This window comes from Pogoniulus pusillus, chromosome 16, assembly GCF_015220805.1.
Source record: "Pogoniulus pusillus isolate bPogPus1 chromosome 16, bPogPus1.pri, whole genome shotgun sequence".
Classification (NCBI taxonomy): domain Eukaryota; kingdom Metazoa; phylum Chordata; class Aves; order Piciformes; family Lybiidae; genus Pogoniulus; species Pogoniulus pusillus.
In genome coordinates this window covers 4,858,148-4,876,678 of record NC_087279.1, presented here as the reverse complement: position 1 = coordinate 4,876,678, position 18,531 = coordinate 4,858,148, and the positions used below count along the sequence as shown (strand labels likewise).

Genomic DNA, 18,531 nt, shown 5'->3' with positions numbered 1-18,531 from the left:
AGCAAACAGGTCCTGCTGTTTCCAAAATCTTTTGAGTAGTGTTTTAGAGATTAGACAGCAAATACTTTAATTTTTCAAGTATGATTAATGGAATTGTATGATTACTTTAAGACATGCTCATTCCTTATGCACATTTGTGGTAATGATATCTTATTATTATGGTAATGGCGTTCTTACATAAACATGCATAATAGGCTCTAAAGGTGCTACACATGATAATTATTAGTTATCAAGATGTCAGTTGCTTAAGGAAAATGTTTAATTACAGGTTAAACTGATCAGATGCATGTTTTGTTTAATGTATAGCTTTGAGGAACAGATAAGAACAGAAGCATCTCAGGGCTTGTCCACGTAGTCTGGAATTAAAGATATCAAGGCAGAACTACTGTAATCCTTGTCTAGGCACAGGACAGCTTTCACATGTGCTAGAAGAAAAAAAAAAGCATAGATCTTCTTCCACTGATCTCAGATTATAAAAGAGCAAAACTGAGGTGAAAAGAGCAAAGAATCAAAGGAGATTTAGCAAATAAAGGGAGATGGATAATAGGAGGAGAGAAAGAAGAGGATTACGGCACCAGAAAAGGGAACTCATTGCAGGTTTACTATGGCAGCATCAAGAGGAGTGATGGTGATAGGGACCAACTACAGTGCTGAGATAGAAGCAGCAGCAGTAGTGGGAGAAGAGCAGGACACAGCTTGTCCAGTTAAAGACTAATGCTTCTACAGGCTCAGTTTCTACCTTCTGTTCCAAGGAATAGAGGGCCCTAGGACCTGATGAATCAAGGTAGTGGTCATCTCCAGAACATGGAGCTACTAGAAAAATGTCTGGCAGAAGGTAGCCACTAGGGGATTTGATTGTTTCCAAGGAAGATTTAACATAAGCTGGAAGGAGGCAAGGTCAACCTACCCACAGAAAGTAAAAAAAATAAATGTAGGACCTGTAGGACACATCCAGGCACAAAATCTTCTCTGAACATTTGGGGAAAAGCAATTATGCTTTTGTATAAAACGTCCATCAGTCAGAACACTAACAAAGGGAAAAGGTTTAAACAAAAAGTGCTAATAGGCCAGGCCTTTCCATCTGCCTGGTACTTGCCTTGCATTCAATTCTCCTGCTTTAGCAGTTTAGTTGTGTCATTAAAAACCCCAAACCAAAACACAAAGAAAATGTGGAAATATGGAAATCAGCATCCTGCTCCTCATTCTGGATGATGAGTGGCACTGCATAATCAATCACAGCATGGGCATTATGGATCTAAAACACTGTGCAGAGTACCAGCAAACATGGCAGTAAACAGTCACCCTGGCAGCACAGCCTCTCCAAGCAGGAGTCAGTAACTGTGGAATGAAAAGTGACTTTGCTTGTACAGGCACAAGCCCCAGCTTGCTTTTGTTTTTGTAAGCAGGAGAAGGATTGTTTCTATAGCCTCTTAAGTCTGGCTTTGCATTTGACAGATGTATACAAACAGCCACTTTTCTGAAGTACACTGTGTAAACCAGGTGTAAGACATGGCAAAACACAACAGAATTTTCCTACTGTTTACCCTGGCTCGATCACAGTCTGCGTGTAGCACACGAGTGCTGCCGTGGCAGACCGAGCTGTCCTAGCCCAGGCACAACACAAAAGGAACAAAGCATGGGAACCTGCACATCAAACCCATTGACAACAGCTTTGGTTAGCAGCCAGGTGTTTGAATGTGACCTAACTGGTCTTGGAACCAGGCTGAAACCTAACTAACCTTGGAATCAACTAAAGTCTTGTTATATTATGTTGTTTGAATGTGATTAGGGTGTATTCACCGTGCTACAATGGGAAATCAGTCCTCTAAGCTAGGAGTGCTCCAACTTGGCTCCACAAGGCTGACAAGACCTGTTTTAAATGTAAAACACTTTATGTTAATTATCTGTAAGCCCTGCAGGCAAGATAAACAAGTCTGAAAGGAGCAGTAGATACTTCAAGTGCAAACGTGCCTTTGCAGCGTCCTGGGTTCCCCCAAAGCTGCAACCGAGCCTGTCTCACTGCCAAGCAGCCATTCCTTGGTAGGCCTGCAGCTCCTTGAGAGGCAGTCAAATACAAACCAGCACCACGCTGTGCCACTCAGCAGGGCTGACAAACACTTAAAAAAGGGCAGTTATTTAACTGATCTCCACTCAGCTGGAGCTCTGGACACATCAGATCCATCTAATAGTAAAGCTGCTGCATGAAGCTAAAGGCTTTCTGCCTGCTGGATCACCAGGCATTCCCAGATGCCTCAAACTTATACATTTACTGCTTGAGAAACAACCAAGTTCAAAGGGTCAAGCCTATACTTAAAACATCTTTCTCAGCAAGGCCTGGCAAATTCATTACTTAGGAAAGAAAGCTTCATAGACTCTCTCCTAGATAAACCAGGTAAGATTACAAGCAGTGCAGCCAGCCAAGAGCAGAACCACTTCAAATGTGCTCCAAATTACATACCTGGCAACATTGATTGCAATGTCCCACAATTATTCTTTTAGCCAGAGGCACTCTAACTATTAAGACAATTCCAGAGTTAATATTACCTCAGAAACCACCAGATATCAATCCCAAAGTAGAGCCTCAGCAGTTCAGATACAGAGGACGTGTAAATTTAGTGTCTGCAAGACACTGAGATCTCAGTTAAACTATAAGGGACAATGAAGTTTCCTGCCTTGCCACAGGACAGGCTGCAATGGGACACGAGTGGTGTTTCTGCATGGGCTGTGACTGGTGAACAAAAGGGCACCTGTAAAAGGGTCAGGCTCTCCAGACTCTCCAGACCATCTTATTTTCCCCTGCTCAAAGTGGTTCTTGCTGGATTCCATCCATCACTGTCTCTCAGTCTAAGCCTTATCTACCCAGACAAAAGGGGAACGAAGAGACATTGTTCAGTGTTCAGTCCCTTGATAATGCCAGCATTAACTTCCCACAGGAGCTCTGTCGTGATCTTGATGAAAATTAATATCCCTGTGGCAGTAAGTCTAGTGCTTAAGCTCTCCTGAGGCAGAAGGCTCGACAAATTACAGCCAAACGTGCTATCAAAGATAAGAAAGTAAGCTCTTACAAGTATGACAATGCTGGCAAAGCATCCGATCCTTCTATATACTTGAGAAGAAAATAAACTGGTCTTCTAAAATTCAGGTGTCTAAAATGGGTCTCCTACAATTCAGGTATCAGCTTCTATCTAGTCCTGCACAGCTGCCTGAGCAACCAAACTGGTGATCTCTGGGTAAAGTCTCTTGAAGCTGATAACTGAGCACACCCTGATAGGCAACACCATAAATAAGTCACTGAAACCACATTCTGACACCCAGGAGGGGAGGATAAAGTGGGGGAGAGATGCATACTCTTGAATTACTGTAACATAACTTCAACTTCCAGGCTTTAGACTAGCAGTAGCATGCTTTCTTCAGAAAGACAAAGTCAAACATCCCACCAGGCTTGACACACAATTTCAAACAGACAAGAGTTAAAACCATAATATAATGGTTTAAGTCTTATGATACAGAATTGAAAGACAAATTGGTTTTAGTAAAATATTCAAGACATGAATGAGCCTAAGCTTGATCCACCCCAACTGGTAAAACATTCAAGTGATAACAATGGTGATGTTGAATGCAAAAGCAGACCTCATTAATGTAGAAACGTCTGAAGTCAACACACACAATAAAGGATAAATGGTTGAACAATGACATTAGATAACACAAAAATCCTCCAGTTAAGGAAAAGAATCCTCTCAAATGGACATTTAGCTGCAATAATAATAAACTCATCACACTAAACACATCATCCATTTGCTGGAACTACTCTTTTAAAGTCAAGGGTTAGAAAAGAACATGAGTGTCAGAATGTGGAGAGAAGAGACCAAGGCTCAATTACACCTTTTAGCATGTGCTTTATATGAGATGCAGGGTTTCACCATTTTTAATTTCACTTTCAAGGTTATTCCTAATGAGAGCTTTAAAGTTGTGCTCTAGCCAGTGACCTCCAGCCATGCTGAACTAGTTTTGAGAAAGCAAGTTCAGAATTGGTGAACAAAAATACTCCAAATTAAGCTCTGAAAGACATTCACAGCAGAAGGTCTATAGCCTGGTAAATGCTAAGAGATCATGACAACCTCTGTCTGTCTGTATTCCAGATTAGGACAGCCTGAAGCAGCTGGAATTGTACAGCCTGGAGGACAGAATGCCCCAGGTAGACCTAACAGCAGCCTTCCAGCACATGAAGGAGGCCTAGAAGGCAGCTGGGGAGGGACTGTTTACAAAGGCCTGTAGTGATAGGACAAGGGCCAACGGTTTGAAATTAGAGAAGATAAGATTTAGATTGGATGTTAGGAACAAGTTCATTACCATGAGGGTGCTGAAACACTGCAGCAGTTTGCCCGGGTGAGTAGTTGAGGTCCTATCCCTGAAGACATTCAAGGTCAGTCTTGATCAGACTTTGAGCAACCTGATCCAGGGGAAGATGTCCCTGCTGACAGCAGGGGGATTAACTAGAAGACCTTTGGAGATCTCTTCCAACCCAGACCATTCTATGGTTCCATGCCAGCAAACCTAACTTTACTCTGGTTTTATTGCAGAGTATTCTACGCACACCTTTACCCCAATTCCCCACAAGCTTAGGGAAACTATGCACAGATCTTATTTCACCCAGCTCTGGGAACACAACTGTTCCCTACAGTGAAACATGGCTAAAACTTAAGAAAACATAACAATACTACCCTGGAAATTTAAGGCATGAAGTGGAAAAGAAAACACACGCAGCATCTGAACCACAGGGCAACCCTTCCACAGAAACAAAAAGCCCTCATCCAGAAAAGCACAGGTAATATCCTTTTATGCTTGTGCCACACACAGAAAATACCACAGCTTCCTAATGAACAACAAAGTCTAACCCCCATTTTTTTTAACATCTCCTTTCAAAAATAGCACCTCTTATTATATCAAAGAGAAAGATGAATATGCAACATTTACTGAATCGCTTCCCAGCCTTTATTAGCTGGCTGGGCTCATTGTAACTCTGCTTGGCTTATGAGTTCTGGGAGAATCCCAGAACAGGTAGTGCAATTAACAACCAGGGAGATAAACACAAATAGCTCCATTCCACACTTTCGTGGGCTTACTTTATTATACATTTTTATAGCAAGAGGCAGAACCAATAAATAACTCCATTAAAATCTCATTAGCTCTGATCAATGAGTATGGAAGAGAATACAAGAACAAAGCTGAATTTAATACATCAGTGAAGAAGAAACAGGACCATTTTTTTTTCCAGGGCTCAGGTAAAAATTGACCTAAACTTTAACTAATCCACTCCATTATCTGTTGCAGAAGAAAGACAGACGAGGGTAAACACAAGAGAAACAATGCAACATTTGTTCAGATGATTTAGTACCAGATTAACTACTGTCTTCCCAGGAAAGAAATAAACCATCTCCACAACACAGCAGTGAAGACTGCTTAATTTCTGTGCCTCCTCATGAAAAACCAGCTGCTAAAATAAAGAGTGCTCAGTCAGTTCAAGGTATTCAATGCAACTGCAGGTAAGAATTTGTTCATTCTTTTCATTTCCCAAGAGGCTGGCTTCTGATTTTTAGCCTAAATAACTTAGGTTTACATAGCTACACTGCCCATTCCTGCACTCACTGCTAATTATTTCCATTCTAGTAACTCTTGGAAGCATCAGGCAACTTGGATCAAATTTAAGAGCAACCAGAGTTTAATAAAGATCTTTAAATTCCTACATATTTCATGATAATAAGTCAAGGTACAAATAACAACCCCTGTGAGGACAGGCCAGCAGAACACAGCTATCATGTATTACTTTGCTAGGAGGCCACAGCATGCACCAGTGCTAAAATCAGCTACTGCATATGCTGCTTCTTGCCTGCTGGAGGTGTCCAAGGATGTGGTGAAGAGATTAGGGCACAAGGCTTGGGTTTGTTGGAAGCTTAAAGAAACTATTTTTTTCCTCCCTCCCATGTAGGCAATCCAAGTGGAGACTGGAAAAGAGTTCACTGCACACCAAATCTGTATCTTAAATAAAGGAAAAGCAGACTACAAGAACCAGAGCACTGGGTTCAAAAAGAAGTCTGGAAAATAGATCTCCATCTAAGCAAGATGTCACCACTTCAAACTGACAGAGGAGCAGAAACACAGCATAAAGGGACTACATTTGACAAGAGAACTCCACTACTTATCTTCAGGTGACAGAAAGCAGTCCTGCACCATAAAACAATGGCTGATGTGGAAGAATCCAGCGGGTTTAAGGGGAACATGAAATGCTTTCATCTTGGAATTCTGGCTTTCAAAGGGCATTACATGAACTCTGAAACTAAGAGAGCAATACACTTACACTGCAATCCAACTTGCAGTCTTGTAAACAAGAACTGCTATCTACCTAGCTTAAAGTCCTACAGTTAGTTAGCCATAAATCAAATACAAAACACAGCACCACCATTTCATATTTAAGTGATTTCTTTCATGTTAATAAGTTGGAATATTTCAAGTGACTTTCCCTCCTTATTTATGCTGAAATTCCACAGAGCTTCTTTCATAGTGAATCTAAATACTGCATGAGCTGAACTTCACAGTTATAAATATTTAAAAATAAAATAAAATAATAATAATAATAAAAAAAAAAAGGATGAAGCTTTCCAATAGAACATCTTACTCTCATTACTTGGGCTGCTTGATAAGTTGAAACCAAACATATCACAGGCAGCTTACTTATGGAGATGATACTATGGAAATATTCGTAAGAGAAAACAGACTGAGAATTAATATTGGACTATAAAAGGAAGCTGAACAGCATTTAGCTGTTTTAAGAAGACTTTAAGTGAGTTCAGAAGCAACTCAAGTGTTGCCAAAATAGTTTCAGTAAGTTGCAGTCAGTCTAAACATCTAACAAAGGCAAGTTTTGAGTTATATATGATAACTACAAACAATAAAAGATGAATAGTTAACACAGAGAAAAAAGCATATTTTGTAATGTGAAAGTATTGGCTGTACTACAGCAATGGAACAACCCCAACTGTGCTGCAGTAGCTCCATCTCCCTCAAATCTCTTAACTGCCATTACCTGCCAGAACTTGGTCTTTGCCATCATTGCTGGTATCTAGGAGATAGCACTGCCAAAACTGTTATGAGTCTAGGCAGGTTTGAATGACTCCAGAGACAGAAACTCTACTACGCCATGCTCTAGTTGACTGGACAGGGCTGGGTGCTAGGTTGGACTGGGTGATTTTGGAGGTCTCTTCCAACCTGGTTGATTCTATGACTCTGTGATTCTCTCTGGGCAGCCTGTTCCAGTGCTCTACCACCTTCAAAATAAAGAAGTTCCTCTTGATGCTTAGGTGGAGCTTCCTTTGTTCAAGTTTGTGCCCATTACCTCTTGTTCTGTCACTAGGCACCGCTGAAAAAAGACTGGCCCCCTCCTCCTGATATCCAACCCATCAGTATTTATAAGCACTGATAAATCCCCCCTCCATCTTCTCTAGGCTCAAAGCCCCAAGTCTTTCAACCTTTCTTCTTCAGAGAGTGGTTCTAGTCCTCTCAGCTCCTTCGTAGTCCTTTGCAGTACCCTCTCAAGCAGTTTCCCACCAAACAACACAAGTCCTAGTGAGGCTGATCGGAGTTCTGACACTGCTCCATCACTTTAGACTGACACTTGCAAATTCTTGCCAGGAAAGCAGATTTTCACTGAACTGCCTACTCCTGTCTTCTCCTCTGCAGTCCTGTAGTGTCAGTAGGGCACCCAGCATCAGATGCTCCAGAGCATGATGCTCTTAGGAATATAATGATAATTAATACCACGAGCACTCCCCAGTGAACTGGCTGTAGATCTGGCTTACTGACCACGACAGGGAAACTTGCAGACCATGGAAGCTGAGTCATGCAGCTGGCTCACAGTGCCCAGCTCTCCCAAGGAGTCCTCAGGGAATAGTGGGGAGTGTGTGTTAGCCCACAGCCTAAATTATAGAATCACAGAATCAGTAAGGGTTGGAAGGGACCACAGGATCATCTAGTTCCAGCCCCGCTGCCATGGGCAGGGACACCCTACCCTAGAGCAGGCTGGCAAAGCCTCATCCAGCCTGGCCTTAAACACCTCCAGGGATGGGGCCTCAACCACCTCTCTGGGCAACCCATTCCAGCCTCTCACCACTCTCATGCTCAACAACTTCCTCCTCACCTCCAGCCTGAATCTCCCCACCTCCAGCTTTGCTCCATTCCCCCTAGTCCTGTCACTCCCTGAGAGACCAACAAGTCCCTCCCCAGCTGTTTTGTAGGCCCTCTTCAGATATTGGAAGGTCACCTGGGAGCCTCCTCTTCTGGAGACTTAACAGCCCCAACTCTTTCAGTCTGTCCTCACAGCAGAGCTGCTGCAGCCCTCTGAGCATTCTAGTGGCTCTTCTCTGGACACACTCCAGCATCTCCACATCCCTCTTGTAATAGAGGTTCCAGAACTGGATGCAGTACTCCAGGTGGGGTCTCAGCAGAGTGGAGTAGAGAGGGAGAATCACCTCCCTCAACCTGCTGGCCACACTTCTCCTGATGCAGCCCAGGATCTGGTTGGCCCCCTGGCCTGCAAGTGCACACTGTTGGCTCATGTCAAGCTTTTCATCCACCAGCACCCCCAAGTTCCTCTCCAGCCACTCACTGCCCAATCATCCCATCCGACGTGTTTTCTCCCTCATTCTGCCTCTGTAATCTTGAAGTTTATGAGGCAATCACTGCAAGGGGCAGGTGGAAAAGAACAAGCTAGCTACTGACAGGGCTGGAAAAAAAACAGGGCTACACCACCAGCCTGCAGATCAGCTTCTCACTTTGATCACAGCTGCACACTCCACCTGCTTACAAGCTCATCCTTCCTCTAGTCAAAACAGAAGAGGAGTCAGCCGAGACGTGCTGACTGAAAAGACATGACACAGATCACTGACCCTTCTGTAGGCAGATAGGAACTGCCTCCCAAAGACTTGGGAAAATCAAAGCAGTAGCCTGGGGGGGTAGGAAAAATGACTTTCTTCTTTGCCTTCTCTACCCACAGCAAGGTGCATTCAGATAGAGCCTGAAGGAGCATGAGCTCTAGAAAAGTGATGGAATAAATAAAAAGAAAACAACAGAGGAAAGGAAAGGAAAAACATCAAAGGAAACTGCAGCTAGCAGCTGGGAGGAGAGATTAAATCCCTTGTTAAAGATCCATGTTTTACAGGGCTTGCTAAAACATATATAAAGTGGAATTTCTGGTATTATATCCACCTGTCTTTCACCTTTTTCAGCCCTCAGGGCACAGAGTGTCTTTCTTTAAGCCTCTTAATCAGTATATTACACTACTTGGGTATTGTTATTTACAATGTGCTATCTGTTCACCTACTGCTTTACAGACAATTGAAGTGACAGCTCAGGCCTTAAATAAGATGCAACACTTAATGAGAGGCACAGCAGCTCGAGATGACAGTAAACAAAAAGAAACTGTATTAAAAACATGCATCAAAACAGTGAAAGAGGAGACATATATAATGTGCTTGCAAATTATTAGTTACTATTTTTAAATCAAAGAACTGTGATCCAAGGATTAAGAGCAGATGACTTGGGATGAAAATAAATCCGGGTTCTCTACCAAATTCAGGCACCACCAGTCAATGCACTCTGATAAATTGGTAAACCCTTATCTAAGTTTTAAAGAAAATGATAGCATCTCCTCCTGTAAGACTGGGAAAGGCTGCTTTAGTAGCATAATAAATTGCACAGAATCTCAAATCCTTTCTGCAACAGGCCCTATAGCAAGTGTTTGAAGCATGAGGTACTTTCCTGAGCTCTGCTATTTTGATGGAAACAAATAAGACAGAAGAGAATTACCCAACAATCCATGGAGAATGAGCCAACTCATAATTACTCTTCACTAGAAGAATGTATTGCTCTCTGAATTTTTCTTGTTGAACTAGATGGAGTTTATTTGTAATCCTTCTTTGTTATACTGCACAATGGCTAACACCCCCCCCCCCTCCAAATCTCTGTCCCATCATACTTGAAGACAAGTCCAAATCAATCTTCAACTTTCTTACCAACAAACTGCTGAATTCATTCAATCTCTCACCATAACATAGGTCATTCAGACACAGACATGCATAGAATCATTTTTCCTCTCATTCTCTCCACGTTTCAGCATCATTTTTTTAGGAGGCATTAGGATTAGTTTGTGTTTTAGCACAGGCTCACAAATGATGCATTCTGAGGTCATGACACTTTCTCCTCCTAAGTGACAGCATTCTGCTTCTTCAGCTGAAGACGGTACACAGCCTCTTGCCTCCTCAGGGATGAGTAGGTGTTCAGGTTCAAACTGTTCCCAAGCATAACCCAGCCTGTTTTTCTGCAGCTGCTGCTCTCAACTATCTTACAGTCTCCAATCCATAACTATGATCTACAATCTTTTATTGTGAACATGCCATCTTTGTATTAAAATGCATCTTGTTCAGCTAAGTAGATATTGCCATGTCTGTGCAACTCATTTTCTACCTTTACATGAACAACATTTAATGTCACCAAAATATTTCATCTGAAAAGACTGGTAGTTTATTCTCAGGGATTGGTAAAGACCTTGAGACAAAAACTCTGAATACAATGGATGATCTTAACTTTTAAAAGAGCAATAAAACCTTAATCTGTGTTTTCTCAGGTAGTTTTCAGGGGGGGCTTGTTTCTGTTGTTTGGTTGGGGCTTTTTTTGTCCTTATTTTTCTCTTTTCTAGAACACTTGACACATTAGTAACTCCTGAGGTTGGTGGTATGTAAACTGAAATATGCATAAACTAAACTTCAAGAAAGCCTGCAGAGAGATCATTTGAAGGGGCCACTCCCCTTATAGGTAAAAGCTTGAAAACCAGCTGGGACATTTGAAAGTTAATACAGCACTTCAGGCCACCAAAGAAGTGAATGAAAGGCAAACCTAATGCAGCATGATTACTCAAAGCAGTAAGCAAAGGCAGTGCTGCGTGCTGAACTAGCTGCCAGCAGTAGTAATACCAGCTTGTAAAGCCTGCTAAGAAGGAATTACACTAATTGGGGATTGTAGTCATGAGCTACTCCAGCAAGTCATCACAGGACAATAAGGGGCAAGCCCAAGTAACCAGATAAAACAGAGCTTTCTTCTTGTGCTCGTGGAAAAAGTGCAATCACAAACGGTACCAAGATCTTTCCATGGATCCTTTCTACTTTCAATGGCCCTTCCTAAACTGAAAGAGCAAAGCTTGTAAATTAAAAATCTCCCAAATCCAACAAGCTGTTTTGTTTTGCAGGGAGTGGAAAGCAGAGAATTAAGTGGCTTCAGCGTATCCACAAGGACAATGCTGTTAAAGAAGCAGAGTGAAAAATGTAATCCTCTAAGCACAAAACAGATCAAAATCAGGCATTCTGTAGCAGTGGCAATGGGGCTGTTAAAGTGTCTGATAAAGAACATAACTGGCTACACCAGAATGTAGACTTAAAGTGTATGCTAATAATAGCAAGGCTGCTTTCACAGCAGCTACATGAAAGCAATTTGGCTTTTCTCTGCAGCATCTACTTTGAATACTGGAGTTTTACCAAACCTGGTGTTACTGCAGCCGTCACTAACTTAAGGTTAACATGGGCAGAAATGAAGGTAAAGTAAAACCTGAACTACAGCCAAAGCAGAGCACAGTCAACCCTGAAACTGCAATGCAGACAAAATACAATACTATGAGGTGCAGTCTTCCTCAGGTTTGAACTGTATCAAGTGCTTTACACATGCTGTACAAATCAGTTTAATCCCACAGAGCCAAGAAGCAGGATTTTCATCCAGAATATATTACTGCTGGTGCCTTTGTTCCTCTGAATCATGCCTGCTGCATCCAAGAGGTTAACAGCTGAAAATTAGCATATTCCTCTAACATTTGAGAATGCTTTCAAGCACTGATTAGTTTTTCTGTTCATACACTCCCTCCTCTCATCAGAGAACAAAAAAAACCTTAAAAAAAAAAATCAATAAACTAACATGGTAGGAGTACATAATTTGAAAACCTTTTAGGATAGTGTTATTCCTGAAGCCTCCTGTCCCAATTTAGTATTTTCATGATAAAGGTGCACAGTCAACAAAAGCTACTCCATTCACCCCTCATTTAGCAGTAGTCCTGAGTTTAGACACTGCTTAAGTTATTCTTAGGAACATGGCAATGCCGTGAAGAGCGTCTAGGACTTTGTGAGTATCAACTCTACAAGCAACATAAGACCCCAAAAAGGATCAAGAGGTTTTTAAAAGGCTGGTTTTCCTCCATTCAAGTATTTTGAGCTTTCAAAACCCTAAACCACAAAAAAAACCCAACCCAAACCAAACAAACAAATCAACCAAAAATGCCAAGAAGAAACAACTGCATAAACAGCACAAGGTTCTTAGGTTTATAGAATGGTTCCATTTGGAAGGGATCTTAAAGATCATCTATTTCCAAACCCCCCTGCCTTGGACAGAGATACCTCCCACTAGACAAGATTGCTCAAAGCTTCATCCATATTGGCCTTGAACACCTCCAGGGAGTGGGCAACCACAACCTCTCTAGGCAACCTGTTCCAGTGTCAGGGATCCACTCGATCAAACTTCCTAAGTCTGCAGCTAAATGACCATTTTCAGCAATACTTTTACAGACAACTGCAATGTATGTTACACTTTTACTCACATTTCTCCAAAGATGCTAACATTTGACTACAGAAGCTTAAAGACCTTCTATCTTAGATGTTATTTTCCTAAACCTAGCAAAAGCTGAAGCAATTCTTGCAGTAAGGCTATTCTCAAATGGTTTTTGCCCTAGAAGCAAGCACAGCACAAGGGATGGGCAAGCTGGTATTGTGTAACAAGATACAAGGGAAATAAATAAGATGCTCTATAGAGGAGAGAACTCCATGGAAATTAGTAACAGACCTATGTAGCTAAGCAAACACATGAACTGAAGAGAGGCTTCTGAAGATGCAGTGTGGTAGAGGGGGTTTCAATGGCCACAACAGCACCATTCGGACTGTCAAAATCTAACATTCAACAATTTGCCACTGATCAAAATGGCAGTAGGCTGTTTTAAACACTCAAGCCTGGTCTTTTTTTTTTACAAATACAAAGAGATGCTAACTTGCAGAACAGATTTTTCTAAAGTCAGTTAAAGCCAAGAAAGAGATCAGAATGAATAGAAGGAAATCTTCCCTCTATCAAACCGTAACCGGTGCAGCGGACTGTAACTACGATGCTGAAGGTTGGGTTCCTTACACTGTGCACTTTACAACCCCATATGACACAGGCTGTAAAAATCCTACATCTCATGGATCTTTTTCTCTGTCTGAAAGACTTGGGCTCTTTAATGTCTTTTCAACATCAAGGCCCACGTTACACTATATTGATTAAAACAGTAATTCAGAAAACCTAGAGAAAAGAAAAGGGGGAAGGGTGAACAATCAGAGTCAGTCTCATCACCTCAATGACATGCTGTGAATGTAATTAATCCTACATTTATTTAGAGAGCTTCACATCCTACACATAAAGCAGCAATTCCCTGCTGGCTTCAGACTGGGTAATTATGTTGTAACAAGGACTAGGTTTTCATTGTAATAAAAGAGATGGCCCTACAAAACCAGCCTATCTTTTAGGGCATGTCTCACCTGCAAAGCAAGAGAAGCAAATATGCTTAGGAAGATCTGACTTAGAAGCTTCTGCAGAGACTGTATGAATGCCATCAGGAATCCCGGTTTTCACTCTAAACAGTCCATGCTTGAACTAGCATGTTACACCTACACCTACCTTTGTGTTAGGCTGCAGAGCAAACAGACTTTTATACATGAAGGTGCAATTACAGAGCTCACAGATGTTACAGCAGCCTATACACTGATATTCCAAATCAAGTTGCAGATACAGTTCCACAGGACTCACTGAGGCAACTTAACAGCTCATCTCTCTTTAACATACAGATCTCCTTCACTGCTTGGTTTGAAGCTACTGCAATACCAACACAAATAATGACTGGATCATTTTTTGATGTTGACTAGATTGTGAACAAAAGGTGAGATGGTTAAAGAGTAAAAAAATAGCAATGAAAACTATAATACAAATAGCTGAGAATCAAACATCCTTCTCCTGCACTTGCCACACTCATAGATTTTTGAGAAGTAAACAACAATACAACTGTGTATGAACCCCTGGAGAACAGCCAGGAACACAAACAGCTTCACCTCCAACCAGGAACACAGAAAATAGACATTTACTAATACTGCAGTGGTACAGGTTTAAAACAAGTATGTATGGAAATGCTAGGTAAAAATACCTTAATCCAGCATGGGCTCAGATGCTCTCTTCTGCAGGCATGCAGAACATACTTACTTAACTTCCTGCCTGCACAAGGACTCGCAGGACCTCGTGCACCCTTCCACCTAAGCCACGTGTTATGGCTAGCAGCCAGGCAGCCAAACCACCAGAAAGGATGGATGTAAAACAGTGGCCAACAAAAAGCAATGTGAATGGAGGCTGGCACAAAGGGAGTCCAAAACACTGGAGAAAGACATCAGGCTACACAAAAGAACCTCACCACAGTGCGAGTAAGCTACTCTGACTTCTGTAAAGACACAACTCCTGTGGGGTCACAGGCACACAACTCTCCTCTGGCAGAAAGGAAAAAGCTCTCCTGCAACAAACCCACATCTACATTGCTCTGGTCCTAACAGACAACCAATGGTTTCCCCACAGCTGCTTCTCCTCTCCCTCGTAATATTCTGCTTCAAGTAAGGTGTGAAAGATGGAGAAAAGCTCAGACTTATATTACAAATTCAGTTATAACTTCACCTTGGAGAGGCTGCCATATGTACCATAGTGGTTTGTAAAAGCTCCAACCTAAAGAAGAGTAGTATGCAAAGCAGACAAATTAAATTTAGTTTTATTATGGAAATGAAACTAATAACAGAAGTGACAGCAGGGTGGATGATAAGCTCACTTAGCAGGGGGATCAAATGAAGTGATGACATGTCATTATGACCTCAGGGGTTAAAGATGCAATTTTCCATCTGGCTGCATCTGGCTTTTCAACACAAATGGTGACACCACCTGCTGAGATTTAGTACAAGCTGCCTCCATAGGTCTCTGTGTAGCTTTTGTTATCCAGGTTAACACATCCTTTTCCCTCTTTTCTGGTAAGTTTTGCTGAGCAACATGCTCCCTTTCTTCAAAAGCTCAGGAACAGTTAGAAAGATCTTGCATGTCACTTTCTATGGCAAATCAAATTATTAATAGTAACTTCAGAGGCAACTCAAAGAGAGATACTAGAAACCTAGAAAGCAGGTAATAGCTTTAAGGCTGCAAACAGGAAGACAAAATTTTGGTTACATCTGCTACTATCTTGCATCGCCTAAGACTTCTAGGAATCTACTTTTCTCTTAGTAACAGGCTCCTGAGTGAAAGAACTTTCCTAAAAAAACCTCAACTACACTAAAATTAAAAAGTGCTTAGAAATAAAGAACTAGCTTGTACTCATCATACTGATCATACCCAACTGACTATTAGCCACCTGCATGCATTTCATTCAGCAGCTCCGTCATTTCCAATTCCAGATACATTGTGCTTAAAATAAATCGTCTTTTGCCAGCCCAGTGACACATTCACTTATTCATCTAATTTAGCCAGAGCTAAATTATGATCTCAAACCAAATTTGTAATCAGCTATTGACAAACTGTTGGCTATAAGGGTTTTGTTCCACGGTGAGTATTTAAAAGCCAGTACCCAATAGCGGTGCTCATCTCCTGGAGGCTTACTCTGGACTACAATGGTATGTTTGATACAGCCTTTATGTTTTCATCTGTGCCAAACTCATTTATTTTTTCCTAAACTTTCAGCTCCCAGGCTTTCCTCTGGCAGTACAGGTGAGCTAAAAAGCTTCCTTCCAACTGATTTTCAAGTGCTTAGGTTTTTTGCTAAAGAGAACCTGCAGAGAGTTTTAACTGCTCAAACAATAGACCCCAACCTCCACTAGGGCTTGGTTACACACCAGAGGAAGAAGATAAGAAAAGAAAAACCCTTCACAGATTTTGAGAGTGCCCTGAAACTAAGTTATGAAATCACAGGAGAAAATGTAGACAAAGAAAGTTAACGAAGCTTGCAGAGAGCAAAGAATGAGCCAAGAAACACAGAAAGTATCCAAACTGATCAGACACACAAATAACTTCATTGAAAGGCCACCACCAAAATGCCTGCAAATACCCTCCCTTCCCAAAACTCTTTCACACTAAGGCAATTACCAGAGGGATGCCACAGAATCATCAGATTGTTTTGGTTGGGAAAGATCTTTAAGATCATTGAGTCCAACCATTCTGTAACTCTACCAAGCCTGGTGCTGAAACCGTGTTCCTCAGCAACACATCTCTGCATCTTTCAAACATCTCCAGGAATGGGGATTCAACCACCTTCCTGGGGAACCTATTCCAGTGTCTGAGAACCCTTTCAGTGCAGAGGTTTCTTCCAATATCCAATCCTGGTGCAGCTTGAGGCCATTTCCTCTGATCCTACCACTTGTTGCTAAGTAGAAGTCCCTTGCTACAACCTCATTTCAGGTAGTTATCATAACCTTCCTCCTCTGGAATGCATAATGTAGAATCATAGAATCATAGAATCAACCAGGTTGGAAGAGACCTCCAAGATCATCGAGTCCAACCTATCACCCAGCCCTATCCAGTCAACTAGACCATGGCACTAAGTGCCTCATCCAGTCTTTTCTTGAACACCCCCAGGGACGGTACCTCCACCACCTCCCTGGGCAGCCCATTCCAATGGGAAATCACTCTCTCTGTGAAGAACTTCTTCCTAACATCCAGCCTATACCTACCCTGGCACAACTTGACCACCCTCCTCTCCAGATGCCTTGCTCTCCTTGGGCAGCTGTGTACCCTTGTCCTTAGCAGACAAATCATCACCCAGTTCTGTACTTATTAAGGTATTTTTTGAGTTACAAGCCAACCCTGTTGCTCCCTTCAAGTTAAGCCACATATTCCTGCTCACTTCGCACGTCTTTAACTTCAAGAACATCTTTCACTGCTGAACCGAACACGAATGACTTAAGCATATAGTTAAATGCTTTACTGATTCAGACCCTAAAAATAGGCATGGTTTCTGCAGTTCCTCTTTCTCTTGTTCTCCTAATGACAGACAACTATTGCGCCATGTCATTATGACAATAAGATAGCTTAATTGCCCTCTTTCCAGAAGCTGTCAGTTCTGCTTAACTGGTACATAACTAATGTGTCTGGGAGTAAATGTGTTCATGTATCAGTCACTTATATCCACCATACATTCTCCTCTGCAGTGTTTAAAGAAAGCCTGGAGTTTTATGACTGACTTGCTAGGCATTATAATCATTGATATGGGCAGCAGTGGTATTATTGTCTTCTGAATCATTTCTTTGTGAAAGATGCATGAAATAAGTTTTTCACTTACTGCACTTTTTTGGACTCAACTTCAATCTGAACACGAATTTCCCCACACTCGTGTTTAAGGTGTGGCCAAAAAAGGCCTCCTCAAAACCAGCAATGCAAAATGAAACTGGCTGTTCCTGTACCTAATCAGAAATGATGAATCAAAACATTTGGAGACAGCTAGAGTTGCTTTAGAAGTGTTGTGCATTGTCATCTTTAGGAACATGGCTGTTGAAAGCACACAGAAAAGAAGCAGCAACAATCTCTGCACATGCAATAAGCAGCTATGAACTTAAGGCCTTTAATTCTCTGAGGACTACTGGCAAGATCACACCTAAATATACAACCTAGGGAGTCTGGCTCAATTCTCTTCCATATTCTCCTTTCTGAACACGATTTTTAGCAAGTTCCCTCTGCATCCCCTCACTGCCTTTTGTGTTGTGCACAGAAGTCATGGTTTTTTCTCCCCCAGTCTCTCATTAAATCATCATAGAATGGCTTATGTTGGAAGGGACCTTAGAGATCATCTACTCTAACCTCCCTGTCATGGATAGGGACACCTCTCAAATAGACTCAGCTGCTCAAGGCCTCATCTAACCTGGCCTTGAACATCTCCAGGGAGGAGGCATCCACAACCTTCCTGGGCAATCTATTCCAGTCTCACCACCTCTTGTACTGAAGAGATTCTTCCTAGGATTCAGTCTAAACTACTCTCCCACTGCATCAACCCATTCCTGTGTCCTACTGCTAATCACCCTTACAAAAAGTCCCTTCAGCCTTCCTGTAGAATCCCTTCAGGTATTGGAAGGCAGCTGTAAGGTCCCCCCTTCAGAGTCTTCTTTTCTTTAGGCTGAACAACCCCAGCTCCCTCAGCCTGTTCCTCACAGCAAACTGTGAACTGGAATGAAAACAGTATTATTAGCCACTGGTTTATGAGTCTAGATATTGCTGTCTTAACAAATATGACAGTGGCATTCCTGTGTATTAGTAATGCCTTCCTTTTCAGATAAACACTATTTGCAGTTCATGCATGTACTTCTGGGGGCCTTTAGAGAAGGCTGCAAAGACAAAAAGGGAGGAAGAAAAAAA

General features: G+C 41.8%; 1 protein-coding gene across 11 annotated transcripts in view; it reads right to left on the bottom strand.

Moving 5' to 3' along the window:
* SHQ1 (SHQ1, H/ACA ribonucleoprotein assembly factor) overlaps positions 1–18,531 on the bottom strand; it is a 135,576-nt gene that overhangs the window by 81,210 nt on the left and 35,835 nt on the right. Inside the window, exon 12 of one of the 11 annotated variants that reach the window (XM_064156205.1) lies at positions 5,153–6,334. The exons of 7 other annotated variants lie outside the window; for them this stretch is intronic. In XM_064156205.1, coding sequence (XP_064012275.1) covers positions 6,193–6,334 — 142 coding nt within the window. In that variant the 3' untranslated portion in view covers positions 5,153–6,192. Of the gene's footprint in view, positions 1–5,152; positions 6,335–10,519; positions 11,345–13,350; positions 13,417–18,424; positions 18,501–18,531 lie in introns of those variants that run through there. 3 more of the 11 variants (XM_064156204.1, XM_064156212.1, XM_064156213.1) reach the window with 3 other exon arrangements.